At 39.3% G+C, this 13,563-nt stretch overlaps 1 protein-coding gene across 1 annotated transcript; it reads right to left on the bottom strand.

Moving 5' to 3' along the window:
* Positions 1–40: 40 nt before the first annotated feature.
* LOC139142509 (lambda-crystallin-like) lies at positions 41–11,709 on the bottom strand. Its single transcript, XM_070712463.1, has 6 exons — positions 11,642–11,709; positions 10,017–10,251; positions 7,678–7,839; positions 4,374–4,568; positions 1,901–2,006; positions 41–507 (listed from the first exon to the last, which is right to left on the bottom strand). Exons 1-6 carry the CDS (start codon positions 11,698–11,700, stop codon positions 281–283), a joined length of 984 nt encoding a protein of 327 aa, XP_070568564.1. The 5' UTR covers positions 11,701–11,709; the 3' UTR covers positions 41–280.
* Positions 11,710–13,563: the final 1,854 nt, after the last annotated feature.

Genomic DNA, 13,563 nt, shown 5'->3' with positions numbered 1-13,563 from the left:
GGACAAAATAATTAAAGAAGAAACTGGAAACTTTAATGAGTACTACTAAACAAACCCTTTTATTGATGACCATTTAGTTCTAATATCATAAAAATATGCAAGAAATTCCCTGCAATTAATTTCTTCAATGTACTTTTATTTCATAAACGGCAAACTCTTCAAGTATTTCAGATATGATGACATGAAAAGTAATTGAAACCACCGCAACCTGTAGCTGTATATATCCAGCAGTATCATAAACCCTGTTCACTAATTGTTCTCTATAAACGTCACCTCAAATTCATTTTTTGGCATCTTTTTCATCAAGCTCTTTCTTCAACTTGGCCAGAGCGATCAGTCGGTCGTCCCTCCACCGACGACGCTCACCAAGTTCTTCCAGCGGGATCTTCTTGTTCATCTCGTCAGAGAGGGAATCAACCAGAGGCCCCGTGTAGCTCGGAATTGGTCCAAAGTCTTCAGTGACGTTTATCATGGCTTGTCCGTATCTTTCACAGTAACTCTTTAGCCCTAGAGATGGGATTGGATTTACAGGAACAGAAAGAACACACAATCAGATGCTTGCAATACTTCTGTCTCCTTGCCGAGGTAAAAACAATTTTGACACTTTGAAAAAAACTGGCTTCATAACATAACATGCTACAAAGCGCAATAATATATACATGTATGATTTTACAATCAATTCTGATACAAGTTCCAGCTTATATTATAGAAATACAGGGGACGCGCTGACCATTAACGTTTATTTATGGGCAAGGGCGAGAGGAAAGCCAAAAATTAACGGGCGAGGCTTGCCGAGCCCGTTAATTTGGCTTTCCTCGAGCCCGTGCCCATAAATAAACGTTAATGGTCAGAGCGGAGTCTGTTATATCCATCATATTATCAACGAACCGGAGACAACCATCAAAATTTGCAAAATTTTCGGAGCGAAAAACAACTTGGCCCCAGAACTGAGCAATACGCGACGCACTGTCATGCGTGCTGTAAAATGTTGGCAAATCCGGAGATATTTTCAGAAAAAAGTATCTCAACTTGGCCCACAAGTGCTCCATTTATTCGTGATAGATTATGATTTACGTTGAGCTGTAAAGTTACGATACTTTGAGTTGTTAATCTTATTATTCATATTCACGGGCATATGAACAGACCATTTCTGCGTATTTGTGGTCAGTCACGTGGTTCAGCTCGACAATCAAAATGCGACAGGCAGGGTATGGTAATATAATTTTACTTCTCGCTAATTGTGTGAGGTTCTTAAAGTTATTCAGAAATCCACATTTGCATATATCCATGTAAGTGTCAAAGGCCGTGATCACTATAGTGGTCACTATGCACTTTGGTAACATACACTTTTTATATGATCCCACCACTCAACTGAAAATAAGTGATCAGTGATGATACAAACTGGCCACAAGATTCTTTTTCACTTTGGGGTCTCAGACTTAAAAGTCTTGTAGATATGAACAATACTCCAATAGTAACTAAATATAGATACTGTACATGTATATTTTGCAACTGAACTGAGTAACATCATCATCTGAAAAAGACCCTCCTCTATTTCAGAATTCGAAATTATTTTTCTCGTGAGTGAGATTCATATCAGTTTTCATCCTCTGTGGTCTAAATTTCTAAGAGTTGGATATTTTCAAAATTAACAATAATGTACTTTTAACTTTTTATTTCATTTTTATTCAAGAAAATGTTATTATAATGAATTTTAAATAAACTACTTTAAGCTGCTGTTGCTATGAATCAAGCTGACATGATACTCAAGACTCCTGGGTTGTGAAATCATTAACCCTATTGCTTCATCTTACACATCATGAATTCTACAAGAAGCCTAACATATTGTCACTTGTCACAGAGATTGTCGAAGTGGTAATATAATAAATTGACTAAGTACCTTCAGCATTCAGATGTATGGTTTCAAAAGGTCCAATGAAAGCATATCTCATTCCTAGTCCCCACTTCATGACAGTGTCTATGTCATCGGTGTTTACGATACCTTCCTGTTAAGATAAGATAGACAATGTGTCACTGAAACTTGCAACTACAAAAATGTGTGAGAAATTATGCAGTTACTACTCTCACACTACACTTAGCTGTAATAACTTTGATAATATTTGCATTTTTTGTTGAAAAATTTAAAAGGTGGGTTTTCCTACTCTTCACCCCAAAGTGTCCTGAAAGACACATTACATCATACCAGTATATTGATGGCACAATATTATGATCTGACTAATCGAGATCATCAGATGTGAAAATAACAGCGCTATATGTGGGGAATATAGCATGGTCGGAACACGCATGAGCTCTCAGCTAGAGAACAATTCTCTTAAGACATTTTATGCCAGAAATTGATTTAACGTCATAATACTATAGCAATAAACCGGCTCAGCAATGGGTATACCATTCGATTTTGACCAGTTCATGACTCATATGCACTCGCTATCACTCGTGCACATGTCATGAACTAGTCAAAATCGTATAGTGGTATACTGCCACTGGGTGTGGTTTATTCATGTAATCACATATCATTATGCCAATTATTACATGCCTCGTATATCGAACGTCGCACGCTCCATAGGATTCAATGGTAACTCACTGATGACGTCTGGGCCGCATAGTCATCATTGGACTGAAAGTGAACCGGAATTATTTTCAACTTGACAACATTTTGATGTAAAAATGTTTAAATTTCATGTTTTGCATAGAAAATCCGGTTTTAAGAAAATTAAATTTGCAGAAAAAAAATTGATAAACCGCGTAACAGTAGTTGAAATATATCATTGCGCCATTCGATGATTAAAATCGTTCCATTTTTAACGGATTTTCGTCTAAGATGGAAATAAAGAATTTGATTATCATTTGTCAATAAACCTAAATATTTTGATTGAAAATTGTGTAAGAGAGGCATGTAATAAAAACATTATAGCCCAAACAAGGGACTATGTACCCTCGGGGCAGAAGACCATTTGCCCTGCTTACGTCGGGCAAATGGTCACCTACCCTCGGGCACACAGTCCCATGTTTGGGCTATAATATATAATATGAAGTGTTATTGTGGACAATTCAATTTGCTCCTTGTCGACAATTGAATTGTCAACAGTGACCTTTTACAGGCTGTTTTGAGAAGTTTAATTCTGGGCATTTTCACATGATTAGGGGAGGGAAGAATAAGCATTACAAACACACCAAAAGTTGCAGTACTTTCACTTGGCACGACTTTCAAGCTCATCAACCAAAATCATCAGCTTTTATTTGAATGATTTTCCCGCCCCTTGCTTCTAATATTCCTAAACCTCTCTTGCACAGACACATGTAGACTGAGGATCCATCGTTTGAGGGCGCTCTCTAGCTCCCCATACACAGCGCCCTCTAGTGACAGATCTTTCAGTCCATGATGGGACGCTTGCATCTAAAAAACTGTGCACTTTTTTGGGCTCTTTCTGCACTGATAATATGCAATCTTAAGTAGTTATATCAGATATAATCAGACATTACATAATGCATAGTTAACAACTTCAGATACCAATAGCTTGGCTGGTACTACTTTATACCAAGGTATTGTACAGTGAAGCGGCACAAACTCAGTCTCATGCAAACCTTGACAACAGTATTCTCATTTCAGGACATCGGAATTTGTTCCTACTTTTATTAATTTGAACTAACATATGGCTTGTAGTATATTTATAGGTCCAATTCTGTGAAAATTAGGGTACAATGTTCAAAGAAGTTCAAGGCGAACAATTATCAGTATGAGTGAAGTGTGTAAGGCAGAGATGTCTTCCCTGTACCGGTACACCCACTTAATCGCTATCTCTAATCACATATTGCAAACAGCTTACGAGATGGCAAATAACTTTAATTAGGAGCTCCATACCCCTTGAAAACCCTATTTCAAGGGGTGAATGTGCATTGAATATGCATTGTTTTTTAGATGGAAACGTCCCCTAATACTAAGATGCATGAAACTTGTTTTCTCCGTTGCAACATGAATATGCTAGATTTCTTGTTTGTCAATTGCTAAACCCATTTCGCACAAAACAACATGATTATATTTTTGAAGTTATAATCTTTCTAGATGGTCAAGTAGACTCATAGATTAACAGAACTCACTGCCTCACTTTCCGTAAGTCAACTATGCTTTTACTTTGATCTTTCATTCAGTAAGATCTGCCCTTCTTTATGTCTAAGTGAAAACAGATTCAGGAGATTTGCGAACCGAAATACATTTTTCTACTCCTGAGAAAATTCTATCTTGAGGTTCAAGGTCATCACCTGACACAATCAATGCTCAGTTGATATGACCAAGTGCAAGGCAATATGATCTTTGCAGAGTGTGTGTGTGTAGCTTTCATAGGGCAGGCACTTACCTCAACTAGTCGGAAAATTTCATTGTGTATGGCATATTGTATCCTGTTCAGGACAAAGCCAACTTTCTCTCTTGCCATCGTAATTGGTTTTAGACCGATCTCCTCCAACAAGGCTTTTGTTTTTGTGACCACGGCCTTGTCGGTCCAAGGTGCCGGTACAATTTCAACACATGGCACATAGTACGGGGGATTGACCTGATGAAGTGAAAAAAATGATGACACCAAAGTTTGATTCAAACCTACACTTTAGTCAGAGCATTACAAAAGTTTGTGGGGGTGGCCGGGTGCAGTATGATGAACAATAAAAGAGCACTGAAGAGCAGAATACTTCAAACCACTGAAGATGATCAAAATTATCAACTACCATGGAAACAACACATACCCTAAGTACTGTTCTATTGGTTTGTGTATGGAAAATATCACTTCTCATGTTATGACACAATGTTTCTTTCTTATGTGCAGATTCACAGGCCACGTGTCCTTAATATTAAAACGTACAAAAAAGTGAGAGTCTGGATTTCATCAAAGCTGACTGGTATTCTGAGTGTCAATGGTAAATGTTATTTGATTGTAGGTCCTATCATCCGGCACTTTGAAATTTTCAGATTGGATTGTTACGGCAGGGTTTTACATGACGCGCATTTCTGCGTCCTTTACGCATAAAACCGGACCCAGGACCCCTCAAAAACTAAACTACGCGTCCCTTCGGACGCACAAATATCTGTTGCTGGTGTATATCTCGCGAAGCTGCTGAACACGTAAAACACATCCCAGTAAACCTTACCGACCCCATACTTTAATAGAATGCTCCGTAGTGCATTGGCCTCCACTGTTTGATGACCAATGGTACCCGCGGAAACAAATTTTACTACCGTAAAAAGTGACTTTCAAAATGTAAACTGATTTTTAATTGGTCGATTTCTTGTTTGCGGCGATCAACACATGTTTATGCATATGGCGGGTCGTGTCAAATACCCAAAACAAGCCGATCTGCGAAAGTTTTACGACGGCTGCAGCAACCAGCACGATGTAGGTTCGGTCGAGGCCAAAACAGCAGCTACGCCATGCGATACTGATACATCAGACCCCGGCCAAGTCAGCAAAATACGAACATTCAACAGAAGTTGGCTCGATAGATTTAAATGGCTTCGATATTCTGAAGAGCGAAACGTCATGGAATGCGATGTATGTTTGAAATCGAATGTTACATGCCCGTTCACGGAAGGTTGTTCTAATTTTCAACATTCAACTCTCACTCGTCATCAGGACTCGAAAAGTCATCTCACAAGTGCTAAAATCCTAAGCTTGAGGTCACAATTTACTACTGCTCGCAAATCTGCAGAGGACCGGCAGGTACCTAGGTGCAGGGTATGAGTAACGAACTCGAGGCGTGTACTGTTACCTGATTGCTAAACGTGACCTTCCGTGCGATGTATTCACTGACATCATGCATCTACAGAATCTGAACGGCTTAGACATTGAATATTACAAACGTCCTCAGATAGTTATGGAGTTTGAAGAGTGTATTCAACGTGTGATCGAGAAGTCCCTGATTGATAGCATACATGCAACTTGCAAGTGATTTCATCGGTTTAATGTTGGATGAGACTTGTGACATAACCGTTCATAAGAAACTTGCCATATATGTTCGATATATTCAGAATTGCGAGGCGAATGTTTCTTTCCTCGATAACCAGCAAATTGCCACTGCTGCAGGGATCGAAAACGCCTTGATTGAATTTTTGACTAGGAAAGAAATCTGTGACGCGGCCGTAGACAAAATATATGGACTGGGAACAGACGGGGCGGCCGTAATGACCGGTCGTTTGAACGGGTTGGGTGCAAAATTAAAAGCCAGAAATCCCAACCTTGTTCAAGTGCATTGTGTTGCACATCGATTGAATCTTGCTGCTTCTCAAGCAGGCAGAGAATGAGATATTGAATATTGCAAAGAATATCATAATATAATCCATTCATTGTATAATACTTTAATGACTGTAGTGTGAGATATGACAAACTTAGAGAAATTCAAACTCTGTTGAATGGGAAGGCAAAACAAATAACTGAGCCTACATCTGTTCGCTGGTTGTCGGTTGAATCAGCTGTCAAGATGATTTTCATCAGTTTTGAGCCAATTGCCTTGGCACTTGCAAGTGACAAAAAGGGGGAAAGGCTGATGGGCTGTTGAATTTGTCTCCAATTCATTGTTTCTGCTATTCACTGCCTTATGATTGATGTCCTTACTGTGATTGGAATTTTGAGCCTTACATTTCAGAAAGATTCTGTCAACCTATCCCATATCAAAAAAAGTGTTCAGTCTACTAGGGACACATTGAATACAATGACTAATGATTCACACACTGTCAGAGAAGTCTTTAATGCTTTGGGTGATGTTCCTGGCAATGGTCAGAAAAACACATACAAAAACATTCAAATCACTTACAATCAGCCACTCAGACAGAGCTTCTGTAGTGTACGAGAAAATTATATCAACAAACTACTGCAGAATTTAGATTGCAGATTTCCAGATGATGAGATGAATATTCTGGAATGTTTTGATGTAATTCTAAACCCACACAGATATCCTGAAAATTTGGCCAACCTACCTGACTATGGGGTCAACCAGCTTGATCAACTGTTGAATCATCATAACAATACACCAGGTATTGATGCTGATAGAGCTAGGGCACACTTTCTTGTTCTCTCAATTATGAATAGTGTTCTTGAATTGATCAATGAGGGACCTCAGTATGAACTAGAATTTTCATGTAAGAATAATTTTAAGAAATGCGCAACCATTTGCCGTGTGTTATAACACTAATTGAACACAGTGAAGACCATGGCATGGATAAACAATAAAATATTCTTTTGAAATAAATTGGGACCCCCATATTTTGATGTAGGACTCCCATTTTCTAACACCAGGGGTCCCAGGGACTCTCAAAAGTAAAAGTGATGTAAAACCCTGTTACGGTGGAATAGAAAGTAATCAGCGCACCAGAGAGAACAATGCAATAAATTATAACATACATGAAGAAGTACATATAGGATGAATAGATGCACACACACTTGTGATAGACATACAGACAGACTGGGGGACAGACAGATGGGGATTCCTACAGACAGACTGACAAGTACATTAACGTGACAAGATTGAGACCATATAAATGAGAAGGGTACTACGGCCCAGATCAAGGAACATGTGAGAGAGAAAGACTACATGGACGGAATAACAACAACACAGCAGTGAAGATGGAACTGAAATAACATCCCAATAAACTTGATTTCAATAAAGTACACTCACTGGATGTGAAACTATGGCATTATTGCGGTGTTTGAGATGCTCTGTAAATGTTGACGGTATCAGAGTTGACGTAGAACTTGACAACACGGTGTGGTCATCCGCAACCTCGTCTATTTGACCCATCACTTTCTTCTTCAGTTCCAAGTTTTCTGGAACACACTCCTGTACATGAATTAAACGCAAAGCCATACTGAGTACAACTCAACACAGTCTATGCATCCATGTGCAGTGTCCAATTTCCTTGTCAAGAAAACTAAATCCAAGTCCAGACCAAAGGATGTTGAAATACCAGGTATCAGCCTTTCAAACACACCACAACACAACACATTGTGGCAATATGCAGTGTTATCAGTGAAATGAATTCTGGTCTGGACTTGGATTTAGTTTTGTTGACAAGGAAATTGGACACTGCATGTATGTGTAGACTATGTTGAGTTGAACATGAGGCAGTTTGAAGTGATTTGGGAGTTGAACAAGAAACCGAGCTTTAGACAGATACAGAACTCTTCGATAATGGAAAATGCATCAAATTTATGTACAGCTGATTAAACTTGTACGAGAGCTGCTTAACCCTTTCACCACCATGGTTTGTCCCAAATCCATAGTTTTCTATGGTAAAGTTGGACCTGTACACAGGGAACTGGGGGTGAAATGGTTCATGTAGAATGCACCTCAGGGACAGAATTTAGACTCTAAAACTTTTACAATATTGTTTTAGACTACCACTTGTGGGAACTTATTCATCGGCTTAGTTTAGTGAAAATCTGAAATTTTATTTCCCCATAGAGACAACACAGGGATGGCAGCCATTTTCAATTTCAAACACGTGTACCGGTAAATATTGGTTAATTTCTTTCTCTTGTACCAAAATTTGCACAATGACCCCTAATTTCTCTTCTTGATTTTAAAAGTGAATGGTTGAAAGTTTGTTTGATGAAAATTTGAGCGAAAGTCTTTCATTTTCGAGGCACATACTACCGTAAGTCTGGATTTGTTTTATACACAACAAATAAAATAGGAATAATACATTATTTTGTTTTTAGGGAGTTTCCTTTGTAGGGGAGAGGATATACGCGCTGCAATGAAGCAATGTTAGATTTAACGTATCAGTTTTTGTGATCGGTGGTCCTAATATAACAAAATGACATTGCTCTAACGGCCAACACACACAAGTACAACAGACCCTTAATTTAAATACAGCTGAGATCTCCTACCAAAACTGCATGCTGTGAGACAAAGGTGTAATTTTTACTATGTGACGAGGACTGATCGATCAGAGCCAGACTTGTCCTGTATGGTGGATTTCTTACTCTGATTCTGAAAGGTGTTATGCATATGTTAGTGTCTGAACTCCCAGAACGGGAATCTTTATATTCTTACCCTTTAACCATCGGATAAAATTAACACCCACCAATTTTTTTCAATAGGGTGAGTTGATCTGTATTCTCAATTCACCCCGCCCCCCCTATTCCATGTAGACAGCTCCACAATCAACACTGACAACAATGGGTTTGGGCCAAACCATGGTAGTAAAAAGATTGTATTTGGAAATGGAATGACAGGTCAATGGAAAAAGTACATGTATAAGTATCTGTTGTCATGGTAGTGCAACAGCCGTTTTACCATACATAACACATCACTTTTTTGATGATTTTTTTCATTATCTTTGTTTTTAAGGTAGTATGCGCCTCGAAAGTGAAAGGCTTTGCTCTAACTCCTCAAGAAATCTTGCAACCATTCTCTTTAAAATCAAGAATAAAAATTGGGGCTCACGGTGCAAATTTTGGTACTAGAGAAACAAATTACCCGAGATTTACTGATATTTGAAATTCAAAATGGCCGCTATTCCCATGTTAACTCTATACAGAAAAATAAAATTTTCTATTTTCGAAAAAACTAATCCAGTGAATAGTTTTCTTACACCACGAGCTTTAAAATGAACTCCAACAAGTAGTATCTCAGAAAAGAATTGTAAAAGTTTGAGAGTCCGAATATCTGTCCCCGAGACACATTCTACCTTAATGTCAACTGTAATTTCTTGTTCTATTCCCTAAAGTATTTTGACACATCAACTATTTACCATGTCAACACAGCATCTATACATGTAAAATGCATGTTGTTATTGTTTACATTTGAATTCTTGATACATTTGAATTCAAGACCAGAATTCAGGTGTCAATGATAACCATGCAGTCTGTACATTTATACACGCTGAGCTGACAACCTGAAAACTGTGTATCTCAGCAGGCTTTGGGAAGATGAACAAGGAAACTGTGATTGACATTAAAACAAAACCGGTAGAAAAATAATTAAAAGTCACAGCTGCTGGCTACTCTCACCTGTACATGTTTGGCACCTTTGACCGCACTGGCCAAATTATCACATCCTGAGATGAGCGCGAACTGCTCGTCGGCTGTGAGAGACCCCTTAAGTAAGCCTTCTTTTTCAAGATTGAGCAGCTGTGTCTTGATCTTGTCCATGGCATTGGCAACAAGGGATGGGTCAATGTCATAGAGGTGGACACTGTACCCGGCACTGGCAAACAGCATGGCCCAACTTTGACCTATGAGGCCACTGAAAAGAGAGAGAGAGAGAGAGAGAGAGAGAGAGAGAGATCATTATGGGTTTTCTTTTTCTGTTTCATATAGACACAATATGATGGCCCCAAACAACTCTGCTATTGTTTTTTTCATTCCAAACATATCCTCCAAATGTATCAATTGCATGAGCTTCGACTGAGGGTTTGGGACTGGTACAGTCATTTTTTGATATGCACATTTTAATATTTATGTCCTCTACACCCTGACTGAAATGACATTTTCCTGTAATTCGTCCTAAGGGACGAACCATTACATATTGGGAGGGCATAGTACGGAAAATTTTTGGGGAAAGTAATCCAGTGTGGAGCTTTAATTCTCAAACTTTTTTCAGCAGTCTTGGTGCTTCTACCGAACAAAGATTTGCATGACTGACTGTAGGGTGACTGCGTGTGAATTCTAGGGAAAGAGAATGCAAACTTTATCAACTCTGAAAAAACACTGTCCCATTATATTATGACAATTTTTCTTGGTCTTTAGGTGGCCCTATTCACTACCATTGAATTGAACTTGTGGAGTATGTATGGCAGATGTAACGAACAAATTGACGGAGGTACAAGTGAGATCTCGCTTGCAATGTACCGCCATTTTTCATTCCCCCTTCCCTCCACGGGCCCTCCCCGATATCAAATAGTCGACCCCTAGGTAGCAATATACGACTGCCGTTGCGGTCGTCACGTTTGACAGCGACTCAGTGTCTAACCCCAGAGTCTCTAAGTTAGGAATAGGTGTCGCTTGTGAGAGGGTGTGCACATGACAGGCTGGTACGACCACTGATACACGGTCGAATGCGACATTGATAAAGGCATAAACAATGGAGGGAACGCCCCTCTGCTATTGTCTCAAGCGTCAGCGAGCAAGGACGTTTTATGATAGAGTAGCAATATTTGTTTGTCGCTGTGTTGACCCACTCCCTCGAATTCACTCTCGTACTTACAGGTCCACGTTAATAACTAATTAGAACGTTCATGTCACATTCAAAAGCTATTATGGAGTAGACCAGGTGACCTCGTGAGTCGTGTACTGTGTGAACATGAGAATGTACTCGTGTGACGCCGGTGTACACAGGCGTACGGAATGTTTCCTAGATCGTCGTCGGATGGGAAGTGACGGACACTGCATGCACCGTGAGGCCGAAGGCCGACAGTACCGAGGTTCGGCCTTCGGCCTCACGGTGCATGCAGTGTCCGTCACTTCCCATCCGACGACGATCTAGGAAACATTCCGTACGCCTGTGCCGGTGTACATGTCCCACCGTGCAAATTAAAGTTTCTTGCTCTCTTACAATTACTACTTTTGCAGGATCAAAGAAAAGACTCTTGTTATTGTACACAGCTTAAGCAAAATACAGCGGGAAGGCTGCTCACCTGCCGACAATGCCAATTTTTTCGCCATTCGTCCCTTCTGTAGCACCCTTGAACGCCATTTTGTTCTGTAGGGCGCCCTCGCCAGTTTCCGAAGTATTGTACTTTGTTTTCTTTTTCCTCTGTCCGTGCGCTTTTCCTCTTACAATACACGTCTTTCCCTCATAAATCTGACCTTCGCCTCTCTCCATTGCAGATATCCAATAAAATTTACAATAAATCGTTTTACCGCTTTAAAATGGCTTCAGGCAACGGATTATTCCACTAGGATAGTGTTCGTTTTACCGGTGACAAGCGCCCATATCTCCACGAAGCCGCCTTATTTTTGTTGTATTGCAGAAGATAGTATGGCTTGGCATCACCTCGCTTGTAATACAAAAGAATACTATTTTATCAAGACGAAACTAAAACAAATATTCTACAAATATTAATTACGCATATGAGTGGAAAAAAGCTAGATTGATGACTTTAAAGAGACGAATTATTTTTGGACGGTTTCCCCAAATCATGATGAATTACCGACGTAAACTAGCTATCAACTCGAGTGACGCCAATGTTAGACTGGAAGATCAGACCCTCGAACTCGAAGGCGTCCCTTTCCCGACGAGCTCCCTCAAGCGATGGAAAGAGAAACAAACTGTAAAGGTTTGAAATTTGCACCGTAATCGAATTTTAGATCATAAGCGTAATACATTTCTGATGCATCTGAATTAACCTTATCGCTTTCTGTTTTTGTTACTGCTGTAAACTATGATGTCTGATTCGTTTCTGTCAACAACTCATTTTGCATGTTTCGAGATCATACTATAGCGGGAGTTTGCAGTGACACATTCCTAACACGTCGTGTCTCCAGTATTTGACGATATTTCCAAGTTGGAAATTCTAAATATTGCGTCAGATCACCTGAATACCTTTCTAAAGTCCGACACATTAAACAAAAATAAGTTAGAGACCCGCGAAGAGACTGCTCATCTTGTCGAGGATAATAAGTTGCTGAACGATTAAGTGATTTGACGATTGAATTGGACTCAATTGAAAAGTAAAATGAAATGAGAAGATTTACTGTTTAAAAGGATACAACAAGAAGACAACAAAGCTTGGGACCAATACGAGAGAAAGGTCAAGTAATTTAGAGAAACTCGGTATTGATGGGCAAAAGTATTGAATTTGATCGAGTACATCGCCTTACTAACGCACGCTCAAGCAAACAACCGATTATAGCTAAATTTTCCTGTTATCAACAGCGACGACAAGTTTATTAGGCCGCCAAGATTCTGAGAGATAATGAATTTATGACTGAAGACTTTACTCGTAGAGTTAGAGACACCAGACGGAAGCTTGGAATTCATCTTGAAGGGCGGCAAGAACTGCGGGGAAGAGAGCATTCTTATGTTTTGGAAATTGATGGCGAAACTTTGTCTACGACAGTGTTCACGACGATATGGCGCGCCCTGTATCAAGGTTACAACAGAAGATAGGATGAAGGCCAAGGCCGTACCAGAGATAGAAGCAATCGTGACGAGAATAACGCTACATCTACGCAGAGCGACGATCTTCCAGATTTTAATAAGGGAACAGACTTTCTGAACTACATTGTGTATTTTGGAATATTCATGGTTTATCACAAAAATTGTGGGTTGCATTTCTTGCATATAGGAATTTGACATCATTTTTCTACCAGAAACATGGATGACGTCATTGATGCATTTAAATATTTCAAAGAGCAAAGTTTAAGAACTCGAAATATGCTAGAAATCCAGATGGGATTAATGTTTTCTGCAACGACTCACTCTCTTTACGATTCAACCAAATAGTTTATACTTCAGACAACATTATCTTGGTTTCCTTCTATAATGACAATTCTGACGAAATACCTGTTTTCATTTTTGCATTTACTTATATTTCTCCATATGACGTGGAAAATA

Source organism: Ptychodera flava, chromosome 10, assembly GCF_041260155.1.
Source record: "Ptychodera flava strain L36383 chromosome 10, AS_Pfla_20210202, whole genome shotgun sequence".
Lineage (NCBI taxonomy): Eukaryota > Metazoa > Hemichordata > Enteropneusta > Ptychoderidae > Ptychodera > Ptychodera flava.
This window is presented reverse-complemented; position numbering and strand designations above follow the sequence as displayed.

Coding starts and splice junctions, on each gene's coding strand:
- LOC139142509 (XM_070712463.1), bottom strand. CDS start 11,700: ATGGCGTTCAAGGGTGCTACAGAAGGGACGAATGGCGAAAAAATTGGC. Junction 10,252..11,641: donor AAAATTGGCATTGTCGGCAG/GTGAGCAGCCTT, acceptor CTCTCTTTTCAG/TGGCCTCATAGGTCAAAGTT. Junction 2,007..4,373: donor AAATTTTCCGACTAGTTGAG/GTAAGTGCCTGC, acceptor TTATCTTAACAG/GAAGGTATCGTAAACACCGA.